At 38.3% G+C, this 17256-nt stretch overlaps 1 protein-coding gene across 4 annotated transcripts in view; it reads left to right on the plus strand.

Annotated features, from left to right (window-relative positions):
• CPS1 (carbamoyl-phosphate synthase 1) overlaps window positions 1-12843 on the plus strand; it is a 136862-nt gene extending 124019 nt beyond the window's left edge. For all 4 annotated transcript variants that reach the window (XM_046018352.1, XM_046018349.1, XM_046018351.1 and 1 more), the window contains exons 36-39: window positions 8618-8677; window positions 9417-9529; window positions 10875-11004; window positions 11745-12843. In XM_046018352.1, coding sequence (XP_045874308.1) covers window positions 8618-8677; window positions 9417-9529; window positions 10875-11004; window positions 11745-11843 — 402 coding nt within the window. In that variant the 3' untranslated portion in view covers window positions 11844-12843. The remainder of the gene's footprint in view (window positions 1-8617; window positions 8678-9416; window positions 9530-10874; window positions 11005-11744) is intronic.
• Window positions 12844-17256: the final 4413 nt, after the last annotated feature.

The following is a 17256-nucleotide window of genomic DNA, read 5'->3' on the forward strand; positions in this document are numbered from 1 at the left end:
AATTGTGGTATAAAAGAGGGGAGATTTGTTTTAAGCTCCACTAAAGAAAACAGCAACAAATAGAAAAAATGGATGTTTGTTCTCTATATGTTCCCTGGGTTTTGCTTTTTTCCACTGTAGCAATCAATATAAATAAGTGAATAAATAAAATGAACAGAAGGAAGATCTCTAGTGAAAAGGGTATTTGTTCTGAAAAGGATTTAGGATGCCTTAAACAGGAATCCCTTCTGTTTCTTGGTTACATCTTTCCTATGTGCTCTGCTCTCAGTTCTTCCTCCTTAGCCCTTGAACTATGCTTTCCATAAAGTTGGGTCTCACCTCGTCTTTCTCTCTGTCTCTGTCTATCTCTTGACTTTCCCCTTTGCCAGTTCGTGTCTGTGGTATCCACTGTCCTATCCATAACTGTCACCTTTAAATCTTCATCCTTCATTATCCCATATTTCCAACCATCTCTTGAGTACCTCTATCTGGCATCTCAAACCCAACACACCCCCAGCTGAAGCTCTGTGATCCCTTCCTGACCTCTGTTCTTTCCTTCCTTACTTTCATTCATTCACATTTCAACTTGGAAATACTATAGATCTTCCACATCTTATGGTGGGATGATGTCTCAGTGAACTTATCATAAGTTGAAAATATCAGAAGTCAAAAGGCATTTAATATACCTACCCTACCGAGCATCATGGCTTAGCGTAGTCTACCTCAGAACACTTTATGTCAGCCAACAGTGTGGCAAAATCGTCTAACACAAGGCCGATTTATAATAAAGCATTACATATCTCATGTAATTTATTGAATACTCTACGGAGAGTGAAAAGCAGAATGGTTTTAAGTGTATGGGTTGTTCGCCCTCATGCTCGTGTGGCCTGACTGGGAACCGCTGCTGCCCACATCACTACAGAGTATCCTACAGCATATCACCAGCCTAGAAAAAAATAAAAATTCAAAATTCGAAGTATGGTTGGTACTGAATGTGTATAGCTTTCACTATTGTAAAGTTGAACTTTTTCACGTTGAGGACCATTTGTAAATGTCAAAGATCCAAACCTGAAGAAGACTTGGGCATTACTGGAGGGATTTTCTCACTTCTCAACTGACAGAAAGTTCTTGAAGGGAAGGAGCTTAATGGGCTTAAGAAAGTTAGCAGAGTCCACAGTATCCTGGGGAGGTTCTTGAGTATCATTATTTGGTAAGTCTTCTAAGTCAAAGCCAAGTGAAATAATTATAAGGGAATATTTTTATATAGTACAAAAGGGCATTATTGGTTTATTATTGCTTTTTTAAGCAGTTGCTTTATTAAGTAATTATTATTGCTTTGCTTATTAATTTTTTATTATTGCACATCAAATGGAAATCATTTGTCTGTTCTCTTTATAAATTTCCTAAAAAATACTAAATACTTTCCATCTGATCATCCACTTATATTTCAGATAAATTCTTGGGTCCTATGAAAACAATAGCTGGTCTTAGATATCACCCCTGCCGTACTTTTAATAAGCTCAAACCCTGCATGGTTACATAAAAATCAATAAAAATATAATTAGAACAGTACCAGGTATTCTCAAGCCTGTGGGTGATTATTATAGATACCACCTCATTAGGGTATCTTCATATCAGCAAATTAGCCTCTGGAGACTGGATGTGTAGTGGCTTCAGAGAAGTTTCTGCAAAGAGCAACTTGGAATTTTGCTCCATAAAGGTGCCGAAAGGGAGATGGAGAACAGTTAGAGTAGAGGCTAACAAGATGACTTGCAGTCGTGAAGCTTAATGGCAGTTTGGAGACACATCACACCATATGAGAGACTCATCATGTTATAAATGAATATTAAGTATTATTAAGTCACAAGTATGAGAGTATTTGCCCAACTTCCAGTTATGACTTAAAGTTTAATGTGAGACCTGGGGGCATTCAGAGGAGACTGTGCCCTTAGTCCCCGTCTTCACAACTAATCATAATAGTGCTAACATTTTGAAATACCAGTTTAAGAAGGCAGTGAGGTATAAAATTGTGCCTTGTTTGGTTCTAGTGCTGCAGGAAATATTAAGCAAAAATTAATTCGATCCCTATGAGGTATTTGTGTGATTTTGGCATCAGTGAACAGAATTTTTTGCTTTATGGTTGGAGGAAAAAAAGAGGGTTTTGTGGAGTAAAAAGAGGTTTCTTAAAGGAATGAGGTTCTGCCCACTGAAGTTTTATCTTTCAGCACTTTCTTTTTTAAGGAGATCAGTATGGCAGCAGCTACATGAGTTCTTAGAACTTTATACTTGTGTGTAAGTGCACAACGTTAGGGCTTTAGATATGTGTCTATTTTAAAGTTTAAAAAGTATATTTAAAGAAATGTTTAAGGGATGCTGGGGTGGAGGGGCCCATTTGGTTGAGCATCTGCCTTCGGCTCAGGTCATGACCCCAGGATCCTGGGATCCAGCCCCACATCAGGGTCCCCGCCGCTCGCTCTGCCTCTGCCTCTGCCTGCCGCTCCCCCTGCTTGTGTGCCCTCTCTCTTTGGCAAATAAGTAAATAAAATCTTTAAAAAAATAAAGAAATGCTTAATATAAAATTATATTTAATAAAGTATTGGTAGCTATGGTAGAATTGATTAGCAGGAGATGGACGAGAGTCACTTTCTGACCTAGTCAGCGTGGGTGGCAAGGAAGAGCTGCCCCTCCCGGCAGTTCAAGGACACGCTCTCTGTTACCATCTGGTGGATTTTCACTGAGAGTGACTTGTAAAAACGCGTCATAAATTTAGCTGAACAACATGACAGGATATACTAACTGGAGCATTAATAGTTAGAAAACTCACTGGGTAGCTTCTTAGATAGCATGGGACCAAACCTAACCCAGGCCTTTTACTCAAACTTCCTAGGAACGGTGGACAAAGTAATTCAGATTCCATATTTTCAATATGCGTTGCACTTTTAAAAAAAAAAAAATTTATTTATTTATTTGACAGAGAGAGAGAGAGATCACAAGTAGGCAGAGAGGCAGGCAGAGAGAGAGAGGGAAGCAGGCTCCCCACTGAGCAGAAAGCCTGATGTGGGGCTTGATCCCAGGACCCTGAGATCATGACCTGAGACGAAGGCAGAGGCTTAACCCACTGAGCCACCCAGGCACCCCTGCATTGCACTTTTTAAAAATCATTTTATTTTACATGATTCAGCATGGTCAGAAGAATTCAATCATTCAAATATATAAAGTCGGAAGTGAGAAGGACCTAAAAAGGAACTGCTAATATAATACAATATATGGGCATTCGGGGCCATATGCTAATATGCTAATGGGCGTTAGAACCAGTAAATACAAAAAAACACAGTTGAGTTCTTGAGTGAAGTTCTTTTTTTTTTTAAACATTCTTTTTTTTTTTAAGATCTTATTTATTTATTTGACAGACAGAGATCACAAGTAGGCAGAGAGAGAGAAGGAAGCAGACTCCCTGCTGAGCAGAGAGCCCGATGTGGGGTTCTATCCCAGGACCCTGGGATCATGACCCAAGCCCAAGGCAGAGGCTTTAACCCACTGAACCACCCAGGCACCCCTCCTGAGTGAACTTCTAAGAAAGAAATCCACCACTGAATTTTGATTTCTTAAGATAATCATTAATTGAGCCTGATGCCGTGTAGACTTCATGCACAGATGAATGCTCATAGCCAAAACCACTGCAGTTGATTTGCTTAATTATTCCTTCATGGAGAAATGAGGAAGATAGTCAGGACCTGTCCCATTTATTTGAGGGAAAGCCTTTTTCTCTTTATATCCCCACCTTAACCCACCTTCCTGTGACAAACACAAGCATTTAATTGAAGATACCTTAACTCATTCATTTTCACAATAGGTTGCAAGAAAAAATTGGGGGAAAAGAAATTATGGAGGAGAGGTAAAAATGACTCTGAGCCAGGAAACATTTTTTCCTTATTTTTGGTAGTTTAACACATGTTTTAAATAGTAATGTATTACTAGCAAGTATCAGTCACTTCTCAACATCTAGTAAATAGAGTGTGTGTGTGTGTGTGTGTGTGTGTGTGTGTGTGTGGGCATGTGCATGCTAATTTGTTGCACTGCAGTCTCCTAACCTTTTTCTCTTCTCTTTCCTACCTACTCCTTTATACACACAGACCTTCTGTTTCTGCCCTCCCAAAGTTAGATCCTATGGGACAAATCACCTGGGGAATTTGAAATATTCATAACATCAATTGTGTATAACTAGAACTTACGGGGAAAAAAGTCAAGATTTAGATTTTGTCAAAGGATTCTTATCAACTATTACATGCACTGGGTCACTAACAAGAGGCTTTCCATAGGCCCAGATCCTAACATAAAAAAGGCATAATGTAGGTTTATATGGCAACAAAATCATCCTTTATTTTCCTGCAATATTTCCAGCCTCCTTTCATCCCATCAGGATTTATTTTTAGTTGCTATGAGTAGGCAATCTGCCTTGTTTTGAAGTTTTCTGGAACACCCTTTAACAATGAATGATTTACTCTAGAGTAGATCGAGAGCACTCACTGTCTTTTTGCCTCTGATTGGGCTATTCAGCGATGTTTGTGGGGTGGCGAGCACCATCCTGACATCTGCGCTTCAGCCTCGCTCCGAAACACAAAGCAAGCATTTTATTTGAAAAAGACAACGCTGAGTGACATGAATAACCTTTTATCTTCAATAATCATTAGGAACAACCATAGAGTTGTCGATGCAGACGTCCGCGTAGAATCCACAAGTACCGCACAACATTCACGGGGCTTGCTGTTCTGCAGCCAGAAGTTGGAATAATGTGAAAATGATAATTGGAGGAAATATGTATTTTTTTTTTCATTTTTAAAGGACTTTCTTTCTTATAAACATTTTCCAGGAAATAAATCAGCTTGTACTTTTCACCTTTAGTAACAAATGGTTTCTTACCCAGGTATTTTCAATCAGCTATTAAAGCCGGGGCTACTCAGATGCAAGCTGACAGCTGTAATTTCTTTTTGTAGAGAGGCTGTTTTATGTGTCACAAGTGTTCAATACATGTTTGATAGAAGTTTATAATGTGGCTATGAAAGCCAACACCCTAGACTAGAAGGCAGAGTGGTTCCCCGGCTGGGAACTGCCAATACTGTCATGTTGGATATTTATCTTTTCCACTTGGGGGACAGCATTGAAACAGCTCCATAATGAGGTTCTGACTGGTGTCTGCAGGTCTTAGAGGACTTGCTGACTTATTTTACTTTAAAATAGCAAAGAAAAAAATTACATTCTGGTACTCCTTCCTCAACATTTTTCATTGTGACTTTGGCCAAGGTTAATGGATCTTCACCTCAAATTACAAAATAAGTGAATGATGGTTCTCCTATTCCTTCTTCCCTCCTATGCCTAAACTTAAGTGTGCATCAGAATCACCTGGAGGGTTTGTTAAAATGCAGATTATTGGGATCTACTCTCAGAGTTCTTGATTCCACAGATCTGAGGTGGGACCCAAACTTTTCTACTCTATTTTGTTTTTTTTTTAAAGATTTCATTTTTTTTTTTTTTTTTTTTTTTGAGAGAGAGAGACAGATAGCTAGAGAGAGCAGGAGCAGGGAGGAGAGGGAGAAGCAGGCTCCCTGTTGAGCAAGAAGACTGTTGCAGGGCTAGATCCCAGGACCCTGTGATCATGACCTAAGCTGAAGGCAGATGGATTCATAACTGACTGAGCCACCCAGGTGCCCTTTAACTTTTATATTTTAAGCAGGTTCCCAGGTGATACTGATTTCCTGGGGAATAACATTTTGAGAACTGCTGTGCTTATGAAATGATATATTTTTTATTTTTTAGTTTTTTTAAAGATTTTATTTACTTATTTGACAGACAGAGATCACAAGTAGGGAGAGAGGCAGGCAGAGAGAGAGGGAGAAGCAGGCTCCCTGCTGAGCAGAGAGCCTGATGCGGGACTCAATTCCAGGACCCTGGGGTCATGACCTGAGCCGAAGGCAGAGGCTTTAACCCACTGAGCCACCCAGTTGCCCTGAAATGATATATTTTTTAAAGAATTATTTACTTATTTTAGAGAGAGAGAGCATTTGGTGGGAAGGGGCAGGAGGAGGGAGAAAATCTCAGTCAGACTCCGAGCTGAGCAGAAAGCACTACACAGGGCTCAATGCCACAACCCTGAGAGTCATGACCTAAGCTAAAACCAAGAGTTGGACTCTTAATCAACTTTACCACCCAGGGGCCCCTGAAATTGTATTTTAGAAAATGGTTTCGATGTTATGTTATCACATGGCCATATATTAGTGACATTTTGCTAGGGAAAAATTTAAGAAATTGAGAATAGTTTGTTCAATACACGATTAGTGTATCAGTTAATAACTTGTTGGACAATTTTATGTTGCATCTTCTAATGTGCTCCAGTGCTTAATTAAGTCTGTCCTGTGTTTAGCAGAAGGTCACAATGTAGCATTCCAAATCAGGGAGATTCAGAAGTTCATTTAGAATATTTCATGTATATTTACTATATTTCAAGGAACCTTGAAATGTGAAGAAACCTAAAATGCCATCTAATTCAGCCCCTGCTTTCCAAGTAGAATCAAGCTTAAAGAGTCCTTGTCCTATAATACTCTTAAGGAGGCTGCCATATGCCTCATTAAATGACTCTAAGGTCACTGAGTTACTCTGATTTTATACTTCTATATTTCCTTTTCTTTACATCTAGCCATGGGCTTCTTGCAACTAAGGCCCATTTCTTCCTGTTTGGTCCTAAGCAGGAATGGAAAGCTACTATCCTGGGCATGGTTACAATTTGTGTTCTAGAAAACTGTCCATGAATAACCCCTGAGCCCGCCTTAGCTGAGATTCATCCAGTCGCATTTATCTTTTCTGTTTGCCAATAGTTTCCTCTCATAAAACTGCAGTTCTGGGATTGAGAGAGCCTGAATCTGAAAGAATTTTATATTTGAACATAGTCTTTGGAGTCTTTTCCTAGGATTTAGATCTGTTCTCAGAAAGCCTCTGCAAGTAAATATTAGGAGGTTTTATGGGCTGAACATTATCAAAATTGTGCAAGGATCTTGATATGTTTTATTATCACAATTCTTAGTTTCTTTGAGGCTCTGAAATAAGATTATCTCCTTGATTTTTTTTTTTTTAGCTGTTACCAACATGGTTTCTAAATAGATTATAAAACATGTACTGAAGTAACCAAATTATTTCATCCGTTTGTAAACTTTTTACAAGAGAAAACAGCTAACATGTTTAGCCAAAGGCAGAACAGATATGTTTTTAACAGTGTTCTGTTTAGCTCAGTTACCCAAACATTCCAGTTAATGAGGTCAAGGTAAGGGATTGACTTTTGGGTAGGCCACTTGGCTTTTTTTTTCTCTCACCCTGATCAATGTCTTGCAAATACTGGTTTGTGGTCACAGGAAGGGGTAAGTTCAGAAAGGGGGAACCCTGGTGACAATGTGCAGGACTCCAGGGAAAGTGGGACCTGGAAACCAGATGGGTCCAGCTAAGGCTCTAGGAAGTTCACAATAATGGGCTCCAAGAACATATCTGAATGGTGAGACGGAACCTGAGGAAAGCTTGTTTGGAAGTAAAATATATGTGAGGAGAAAGTTGGCTTATATTTGAAATATGACAGCCAGTAGAGGAAATCAGGCTTGGAAACTAGTGTCCAGGGGCAGGAATCTATTCCCTGGGAGGCTGAAAAAACAAACGTTTTAATAATTACAATGAATACTTAATGAGAACTATTAATGGGCAAGTAACTTTGTACAACAACTATTAATGGACTAAGTTCCTATACTGACACTTTTAAGAAGTGCTTACTTATAAACTAACTCATTGAATACTCACAATGACCCTTTGACACAGATACTGTTGCTATTCCCATTTAACAGATGAGGAAAGTACATCACAGAGGGGTTAAGTAAGTTGCTCAAGGTCTCAAAGTTTATTGTAGAGTCCCAAGAAAAGATACACTACCATGCTCACTGCCATTTTAAAAAGGAAGAAATGGAGACTCAAAGACATTAATTTTCCTAAGGACACGCTAAAAATGAATGGTAAAACCAGGATCTCAAAGGCAGCTTAGTGACTCTAGAGCCCATTCTTTTATTCTTTACTTTAAAGTTAATGCAAACTTGAGTCCAAAATGGTTGACTTATTGAAGGGAGGTATGCACAAGCTGTTAGGACAGGGCCCAGTCATCTAAGAACAGGACCAAGTTAGAATTCAGTGGGTAGAACCGGTTAAGCAGGCAGAACCATCAACAAGGCTGACCTGGTGTTGGACTCCTAACCCAGGTGTGTTTAAATTCTCCCTGACCTGGAGAAGGATCCATGCAGGACCAAGGTGGATCTTAATCTGCAGACAAAGTGGATTAAGTAGGGAGTGGAAGAATTTGAGGGCAAGGTGAAAAGTCAGACTGTAGAGAGCAAGACTATGTGGATGTAATTTTACCTATATTGAGAAATAAGTAAGAACTTGGTACTCACTCTAGGAGGATGAGAGGATCAAACTTGTCACCTTTGAATCTAAAGCACCTGGCAACATAAGGCATTGCCTCTGATAATGGCATGAGAGAATACCATATTGCATGTGACTAAATAAAGAGTGGAATATCTGGAAAGTGAATTTTGTTAAATTCTTTTAATTTCAGCAATCATTCCGTCCCAGATTCCTTGGTGTGGCTGAGCAATTACACAACGAAGGCTTCAAGGTACGTGATATCAATTTTTTCTCAAGTCGTTTTCTGTAAGCCCTGAAATCTATTCACAAAAGAGAATATTAATGAATCTTAAGGAATGAAATAGCTCAAAATATATCCTTTCAGCTTGATTTAACTAATGTGATAGTTTCAGAATTTCAATAGAATAAAATTATTAGAAAGACTAGTTTTAAGTTGTAACAAAAGTACCATAAACTCCATGGGAGTTGGCAGCTAAACACTTAGAAAGTTTAGTTTATGGAGGACTGGGACAAAGGTCCAATGCATTTCCTATATATTTTTTCTTTTTCCTTTTCTTGTTTCCATATTAAGTCATAGTTTCCAGCTGTTGCAGTTATAGGCAAAACTTCTTTGCCACAAATACCTCCACGCAAAGCCTGGTTTAGTCAAACAAAATGATTCCCGATGTTCAGAGTGGGCCTGTGGTCATGGGGCTTTGTTGGTTTGATAACAGTGAATCCTCAGCCAGTAATAATTCTTTATTTTTTCTTCTACAAAAGCAGTTACAGTTGAGGTTATTAAGTTGTTCCTTAGAATATTTTAAGAATATACGAATTGCACATGGCTCTGGACTGTGAGTCCAAGTCTCTGTCCAGGGTATTCTTGCTTCTCATACATACCACTTTCTTCTACTTTATGATTTAAGTGACAAGTGTGTCCCACTAGGTTGCTTTGTTCCATGAAAGCCTTCCCTGGGATTCAGTAACTGACTTTTCCATTCTAAATGCAGCTCTTTGCCACGGAAGCCACGTCAGACTGGCTCAATGCCAACAATGTCCCTGCCACCCCAGTGGCATGGCCGTCTCAGGAAGGACAGAACCCCAGCCTCTCTTCCATCAGAAAGTAAGAACTGGGGCAGAGTTCTATCTTCCTACAGATTAATTTTTGGGAACTGGTATGATGTGAATACTTCACCTTACTCTACTGCATGTCTTCTAAAAGTCCTCTTAGCCGTTTCAGATGAATAAATCTGTGGATTATAGTAAAGTTTCATTCTCGTGAACTTTGCTGTTACTATGACATATAATGCCATATATGTGTACACTGATACATAGCATCTTTCAAAATATTTTCTAGTAAGGATGCTTTCCTGAATGGACAGCAAGACCTCAGTGATGAGAATCAGACATGGAGAATGTAATACAGCACTTTATATTTTACATTAAACTTAGATTGTACGTAGGTGTGTATGTCAAATATAAGATCGACCAGCTGCATTTCACTGAGGTTTGTGTGTGAATAGATCAGTCCAATTCATTGAGCACTTGCTATACGCAGGAGACTGTGGTGAGTGCTAGGATAACACCAACCATTGAATTACCTAATTTACTATTCTCTGATCAGGTTGGTTATTTTGCCTCAGGCTATGTCATCATTAGATTTGGTAAGACATATTATTTTAGTGCACAATGTGAGTCTTTAGGAATTCCATTACATCAACACTTAGAGAAGTATGTGGCTTAGGTACATAAGAGGAAATTCTCAGTTGTTCCAGGATATTACAATCTGTTAAATGGCTACCATTTATTTGGGCTCTCGAGAAGGCAACCTATAAATCATTATCAAATTAACAAAAGAAGGGCAAATTGTTCACACCTTAGTAGATTTCCAAGATGCTATAGGCACTTGGTTAGGACTTTGTAAAACAACAATTAGCATTCCTTCATGCTGTTTGACATTCAAATGTCCCCTAGTGTGTATAGCAACCCAACAACAGAATGTGAAGAGATTTAATTCAAAAGCAAGTGTTGTTGGCTTACCTGTGTTGGCATCCCATTAGCTGAGAGGCACTGGAAAGCAGGCAGTGAGGTACTGCCTGGGAGTGAGGAGTCTGGGAATTGGGAGTATGGGAGTGGAAAGGACTTCAATACTGGAGGAAAACCTCCTTTTAAAATAAGTAAACACCTATCAAATTACCAATTCTTCTATGGATAGATAGCATTTGGGAAAGAAAAACCTTTCCATTTACTTAGTTAGACCTCCATCAGAATTCTTTCGAGAACACAATAAAAAAAAATTAATGTAATTTGAACTTCTCTTTAGGAACAGAGGAGGGCAGATGGCAGTCAACTCAGTATGACTTTGACTTGAATGGCACAAGAGAATAATTACGTTAGTATTTTAAAAACTAATTATAAAATATACATTGCCACCTACAAACTTTTGTTTATTTTGATTATTCTTCCAGATTGATTAGAGATGGCAGCATTGACCTGGTGATTAACCTCCCCAATAACAACACTAAGTTTGTCCATGATAATTATGTGATTCGGAGGACAGCTGTTGACAGTGGAATTGCCCTTCTCACTAATTTCCAGGTATGTTCTTTTCCTCAAATATAGCTACGTACAGGTTTTTATTTCTGTGTCTCCCTTAAGAGTATTCATCAACATATGCACATCCCTCTTCTCCCCTTCTTGTAACATTCAGAATGGAGAAGAATTTTTAAATAGAATCTAAAATAATGGTGCTATTATGGTAGGTCATGGCCTAACAGACAGTTGGTGATCAAGCAAATTGAGATAATCAAAAGCCACAGATAGCTATTCTTACTCATTAGCCATGCAATTATCTTTTAAATAAAAAGTGTGGTGTGGCATGGAATAAAGATACAAACTTTTATTCCATTGTTTCTAAATGAAAGCCATCATAAAAGAGCAGAAGGTTAATGATAATTGAGGATCCAGATACAGTGCAAGCACTTGTCCAATTCACAGAAAACGATCACATGAGGTATGTTTAGTTCCACTTGGACGTGACCCACCAAATTTATCATGGAGAAGAACTGTACGTCAAGACTCAGCGACTTTCACCTCATCGTATTTTTTCCCCCCCCGAGTCCGTTTTAATCCCTGGGGGAAGTTGAGGAGCAGGGATGAGCTTACTTATGATAAGTCTGAAATATAGGAGACAGTCCTGATTAAATAAAAATTTTTGTGTCTTTCGTCACATGTCCCTTTGGAAATTGGGAGCAGAAACTGACCTTTTGCTCCTGCTTCATTAAATCTTCACTTTCATGTCATGTGGGTCACTAAGATTCCTACCCTTATGTTTTCAGGTGACCAAACTTTTTGCTGAGGCTGTGCAGAAATCCCGCAAAGTGGACTCCAAGAGTCTTTTCCACTACAGGCAGTACAGTGCTGGGAAAATGGCATAGAGAAATCAACACCGGGCTCCAGCCGAAACCAACCCAAGCCGCACTGGATCTAAAGGAACTGATTCCTCAACCGTCTTCCGCAGAGACAAATTTTGACACCAAACAATTTCAGTTTACTTGGCTATGCCTTAACATTCCTTTCTTTCACAAATTGTTGTCCATCACTTTTTACAAACCTTTCTTAAACTCCTTCCTAAATGACTTGTTCTGCATGAGAATTCATCTATTTTCTAATGCCTTATTTTTGGTGAGCCGAACTTACCTATGTGCTTATTTGCAGCTAACCTTTCATGGTGCTGATTAAGGATGATCAAGGTAGAAAACGTTGCTTCTCTATCTTCTGAACTATTACTATACATATTTTCAAGACACTATTGTCATTGGTTTTAAACAGCGTCTGCCATACTCAGGACATTTTAACAAGCCAGAATACTATAAAAATTTGTTAAAATGAATATGGATTTAATTTATGAACCTCTTGATCATGATGTTTGTGTAAGGCATCTTTTTGATACTTATTCTCAGTTATCTGGCTCACCCAGGAATATCCCTATTCCTTTCCACAGTACTGAATTTGAGAAGTGATAGAGGTCTTTAAAGTATGGATTTCTTTAAAGGACATGGGTTTCTAGTTTTGTGTTTTGGAGTATGTCTGCAGAGAGTAGATGCTGCTGAGGTGGTTTTCTGTTCTTTTTTTCCTTTGGATTTAACCTGAGCCAAGTGAAATCTTCAGATTGATGCCGTCTTTCCCCACCTTCCTCCACCAGTTTTGGAATAAGTTGGAAGTTATGTTCATTGCCTTCAGATTATGGATTCTGTTGATCTACGGAGCCCCGTACTATGCTCTGAATGCCACCCATTTTAAGCACAAGGTTCCCGTTCCTTCTGCCTACAAGAAAAGTGCTTTCTACGGGGCAGCCTGTGTCACTTTTAAACTGTCTGTGTTATTATGTGTGCTCTAATTGTAAACTTTTAAATAAAATGCTATTAAGAGGTGGTACATTTGTATTCTTGCATTTATTTTATGTTTTTAACATTGATTTAATTGATCTCACAAAATCACTTCACCTCTCTGATGAAACACAGTTTTGAGCCAGGATTCTGTGACTTTTTCTTTCTTAATTTAAAAAACCATATAGAATATGAATGAGCAAATTAATATTAAAAGTAACAACACCTAGGGTGTTACATTTTTCTTTTTTTTTCTTGTTTCCTCATCTTGTTTACAAGTCTCATTCAAAAAATTATTATGTTGTTATGTGGTTATATATTGTCTTTGATCTCAATCTTTTCAAATGTATACAACCACACACTGACTAAAGATTGCCATATAGATATAAGAAACTTTTAAACAAATGCCTTGCATAACGCAGAGAAGTACTTGACCCTATCAGACGCTGATCCATATCGCCTGGTGGGGATAGTGCTAATATCCCAGGGATAACCATATCCCAGAAATACCACCTAAAATGGGCTTTGTGGAGGTCCTAAAATAATGATGGTGTAATAGTTTGTATCTCTTGCCTCTCACCCCATAGTCCAGGGGTTACCACTTGGTGTAAATTTCCATGAAGGCTTTGCAAATTCATTTGCTCCTCCTCTGCTCCTTATTACCACCATGGTTGAAACCTTCACTACTTCTTCCCTTTGATATTATAATAATGTACTCCCTGAGCATCCATTTATTCATGTGCCTGAAAATATTTAGTGAGTTTCTCCAATGCTAAGTGTAGGATATACCATGATCCCTCCTATCATTCTAGTACTTTCCTGATACTGTACCACTTACCAGCATCACACCACCATAATAACTAACATCATGGAACACCTTTTATACCTCAGGCCTCTCTAAACACTTTACCTGATTTACCCCTATGAGTAGGTGCTGCCGTCTCCATATTTTAAATAAACAGAGGCAGACAAAAGTTAAGTAACGTGACTAAGGTCACACAAAATGCAGTCTTTTTTTGTTTTTTAATGGCTTATAAGGAAGACAAACATGTAAAAAAAAATACATTTCTCACAAAGAAGAAAGACTTAATTTGCCTGCAGAGATCAGAGAAAGGCTTTTCTGGGGAGATGGCCTCATTTGTTGTCTGGAATAGCACGTCGTAATTCCCCAGGGAGACGAAATAGGGCATCCATGGAAGGAAATTACAAGTAATTTGTATGATAAGCTCAGGGTATGTGTGGAAAGAGAGGGCAAGGGATAGAAGTTGAGGACAGAATCTTGGTTGTATGTGTTTAAGCCACATGTAAATTAAAAAAAAAAGTTTGTAAATAATTTTGGACTTAAAAAATTGCAAAAATAAAAATTATATTCTCTTTACCCAGATTTATCTATTGGTAATATTTTATCCTATTTACTTTTTCTCACTTACTTTTATTTATTTATTTTTTTAAAGTAAGCTTGACATCCAACATAGGGCTTGAACTCACGACCCTGAGGTCAAGAGTTGTAAGCTTTACTGACTGAGCCAGCCAGGCAACCCCTATTATTACTTTAACATTTGTGTATGTATGTATGTATGTATCTGTCATCTATTTCTCATCTATCCATCCATCCATCCATCCACCCATCATCTTCATCTGTCTCTATGTAAACACACACACACAGGAAGAGAAAACGTACATTTCAAACAGAAGTAATTAGGCTACTCGCGACCAGTTTAGAAATATAACTCATAGTTCGAGACAGTATTGCTTGCTGAAACTACCAGACATTCAAAGCAATAGCTAAGTATTGTGTTGCTTAATAGAGGTTCTTAATTTCTATATTAATCTGAACAGACTATTTGTAGAATACAGTCAAACGAGAAAAATAATAGTATCGAATCAAGCAGCACTGTTCCTAAATAAAGCCCATATTTTTGTTGGTGAAATGAAGGATCTTTTAGAAAATGGAAGATAAAATATATATGTGTATATATATATATATATACACACACACACATATATATACTCTCTTCCTTGTGCTCATATAAAATTACATTAATTTTGTTTTTGTTATCTTTGTTTTTAGTGTTTCAAACTTAATACTTTAAACACAAATAAACAATGTGTGCAGGAGCTTTGGTTGGCAGAGGGCAATGCAAGGAAATGGAAGCAGATTTGTGTTCAGATTTGGCCAGGTTTTGTCCTTTTGGAACATTTTTATTCTTTCATATAAACAGGTTAACACGTTTTATGAATGTCTGAATCTGTTATATATCACAAGTGCAGACAGACAACAGAGGGGCTATGTCTGTAGCGCTAAATAGAAAATCGAAGTAGCTTTTCCATACTGAGAATTTAATAGCATGCAAGGAGGACCAGCGCTACCGGGAGGGGAGAAAAAGGAACTCAGCCAGCTTGTGAAATGAAGAGGAGGAATAAGGAATGATCCGTTTATAGATTTAGGATTTTATGGCTTTGGAAAAGTAAGGAGAATATTTTAACTGTACTTCCGTCAAACTTCCCTCTTAAGCAGCGTTCCTACTAGAAACTTTCTGAAACAGCTACAACATTCATTTATCTCAACAGCTGCAGGTACTCGAACCTCAGCTTCCACGAGTGTCCACAGCCCCTTGAACAATGAAAGTGGAAATTATCAGAGAAACCAACCATGGCTGAATGCAGTTAAGTGCTCCGTAATTACACACCAGCATTACCACATGACTGCTGGTGCGGCCCCCTGCAGGCACAGGTGCCCTAACCGCTCACACACACCCAATCAAATCCACAAAGCCCTCTCATTACGTATCATTTCAGGCACCCTTAGCTTGAAAGAGACTAGCTCTACTTTCTTTCCCTTCTTTCTCCTACCTTTTCCCTTTGTTCTTACACATAACAATTCCATCTTTCTTAATGAATATTACTGTGCTATTTTATGAGAAGCTGGGACGACTGGTGAGAGTGAAGGTAATGTGGTAGGAGGAAGAATGTCTGTCCTCCTCCTGAGTGGCTCCCAGGGCTCTGCGAAAAATCGGTAATAATCGTCCCTACTTCTTCTCTTGCGCATAATGTAGGGTGCAAGGTTTCCAGAAAGAGAGTTTAAGTACCTACAGCTGTTGAGATCAATGCCATAATGGAGGGGGGGGGACCTCTGAGCAAGTCAAAATTAGCAAGTCAAACTTTCTTGTTGCTTAAAGATCCTATTTTGAGTCTTGACACTTTCATTTTATAAAGGACTTATAGCCAAAAAACAAAAAAACAAAACAAAACAAAACAACCCCCCCAAAACCCCACTATTGATTGTTGACCAAAACAAAAAATAGGTTTTTCTGGTAGCAGTTTCCCTCTCCTGAAACTACTAGCCTAGCTAATTATTTCTTTAACGCATTCCCTTGAAGAACCACACAAACCCTTCCTTTGATAAACAAAAGGAAGCAACAGCAGCAGTCTCACAAAAAAGTAAAGATGCTGTGTCTCCAAATGACAATTTCCCACACAAAGCTTGGTGTCGTTGGCAGCCATAATGAAGACCGACAAGATATCAACATGCAGAAAGGGGAGAGAATCCAACAAGCTCAGAACACGTTACTAAAGAAGAGAAATACTTGAAAAATATATGTATTTTATTAATAAAGAAAGATGCTAATGGCAGTGTCTAGATGACTGTATTTTCCTTTCTAAAACTTAAGGGCATTTGGCAATCTCTTTTGTAGTCTCCTTTTTACCTCCATATTGCAAGATCTTGAAGGGTGAGATATGGCAGGGCTTTGAGGTCTTTAGCATAACAGAAATATTCTGCTAAGTGTTTTCCGTAACTCTTTACAAATTTCTAGATAGAAAGCTGCAAATGAAATTTATATGAAATAATTTAATTAAATTGAAACATTTATTTTAATCTCTCCATTCAAGAGGATTTACATATGGATCCTTTTTAAAAAAATATTTTCTAATTAAAATGAGGACATAATGTCATATTATTTGCCAGGTTTGATATACTTTCTTTCTGACTCATAATTAAAATATATAGGGAGCCTCAGGGGGAAAATGGTGGTGTTGCAGTTAAAATATGAAGGAATAGGAATTTTTAGAGATTTTTTTAAAACCGTGAGGCACAAGCCTTTGATGTAAATTAGGCTCATGCTTTATTCATTGTATCAGAACAAGATAAAACAACACTGAATTGACCCTCCCCAACATTGGAGCCCTCCAGAACAAAAAATCAGGTGGTGTTAATTGTATCCTTACCTGCCTTGGGGTACTGTGTGAGGTCCTGTGTGCTTAGGAAGTAACTTGCTCACTCTGGTGCCTGGTTCAGTTGAAATCTGTGAATCTGAATTTCACGTGGACATCTGAATGCCAGCAGGTCGTAATTTGCAGACCGAACCATCAGGGAATGGCCCCTGACTTACTTTCTTTGAGTTTTCCCACGCTAATCTCCTTGGAAGGCTGGTTTTAAACAGATATTCTCAGAAGTACATGA

The sequence above is a fragment of the Meles meles genome, chromosome 9, assembly GCF_922984935.1.
Source record: "Meles meles chromosome 9, mMelMel3.1 paternal haplotype, whole genome shotgun sequence".
In the NCBI taxonomy this organism is placed as follows: Eukaryota; Metazoa; Chordata; class Mammalia; order Carnivora; family Mustelidae; genus Meles; species Meles meles.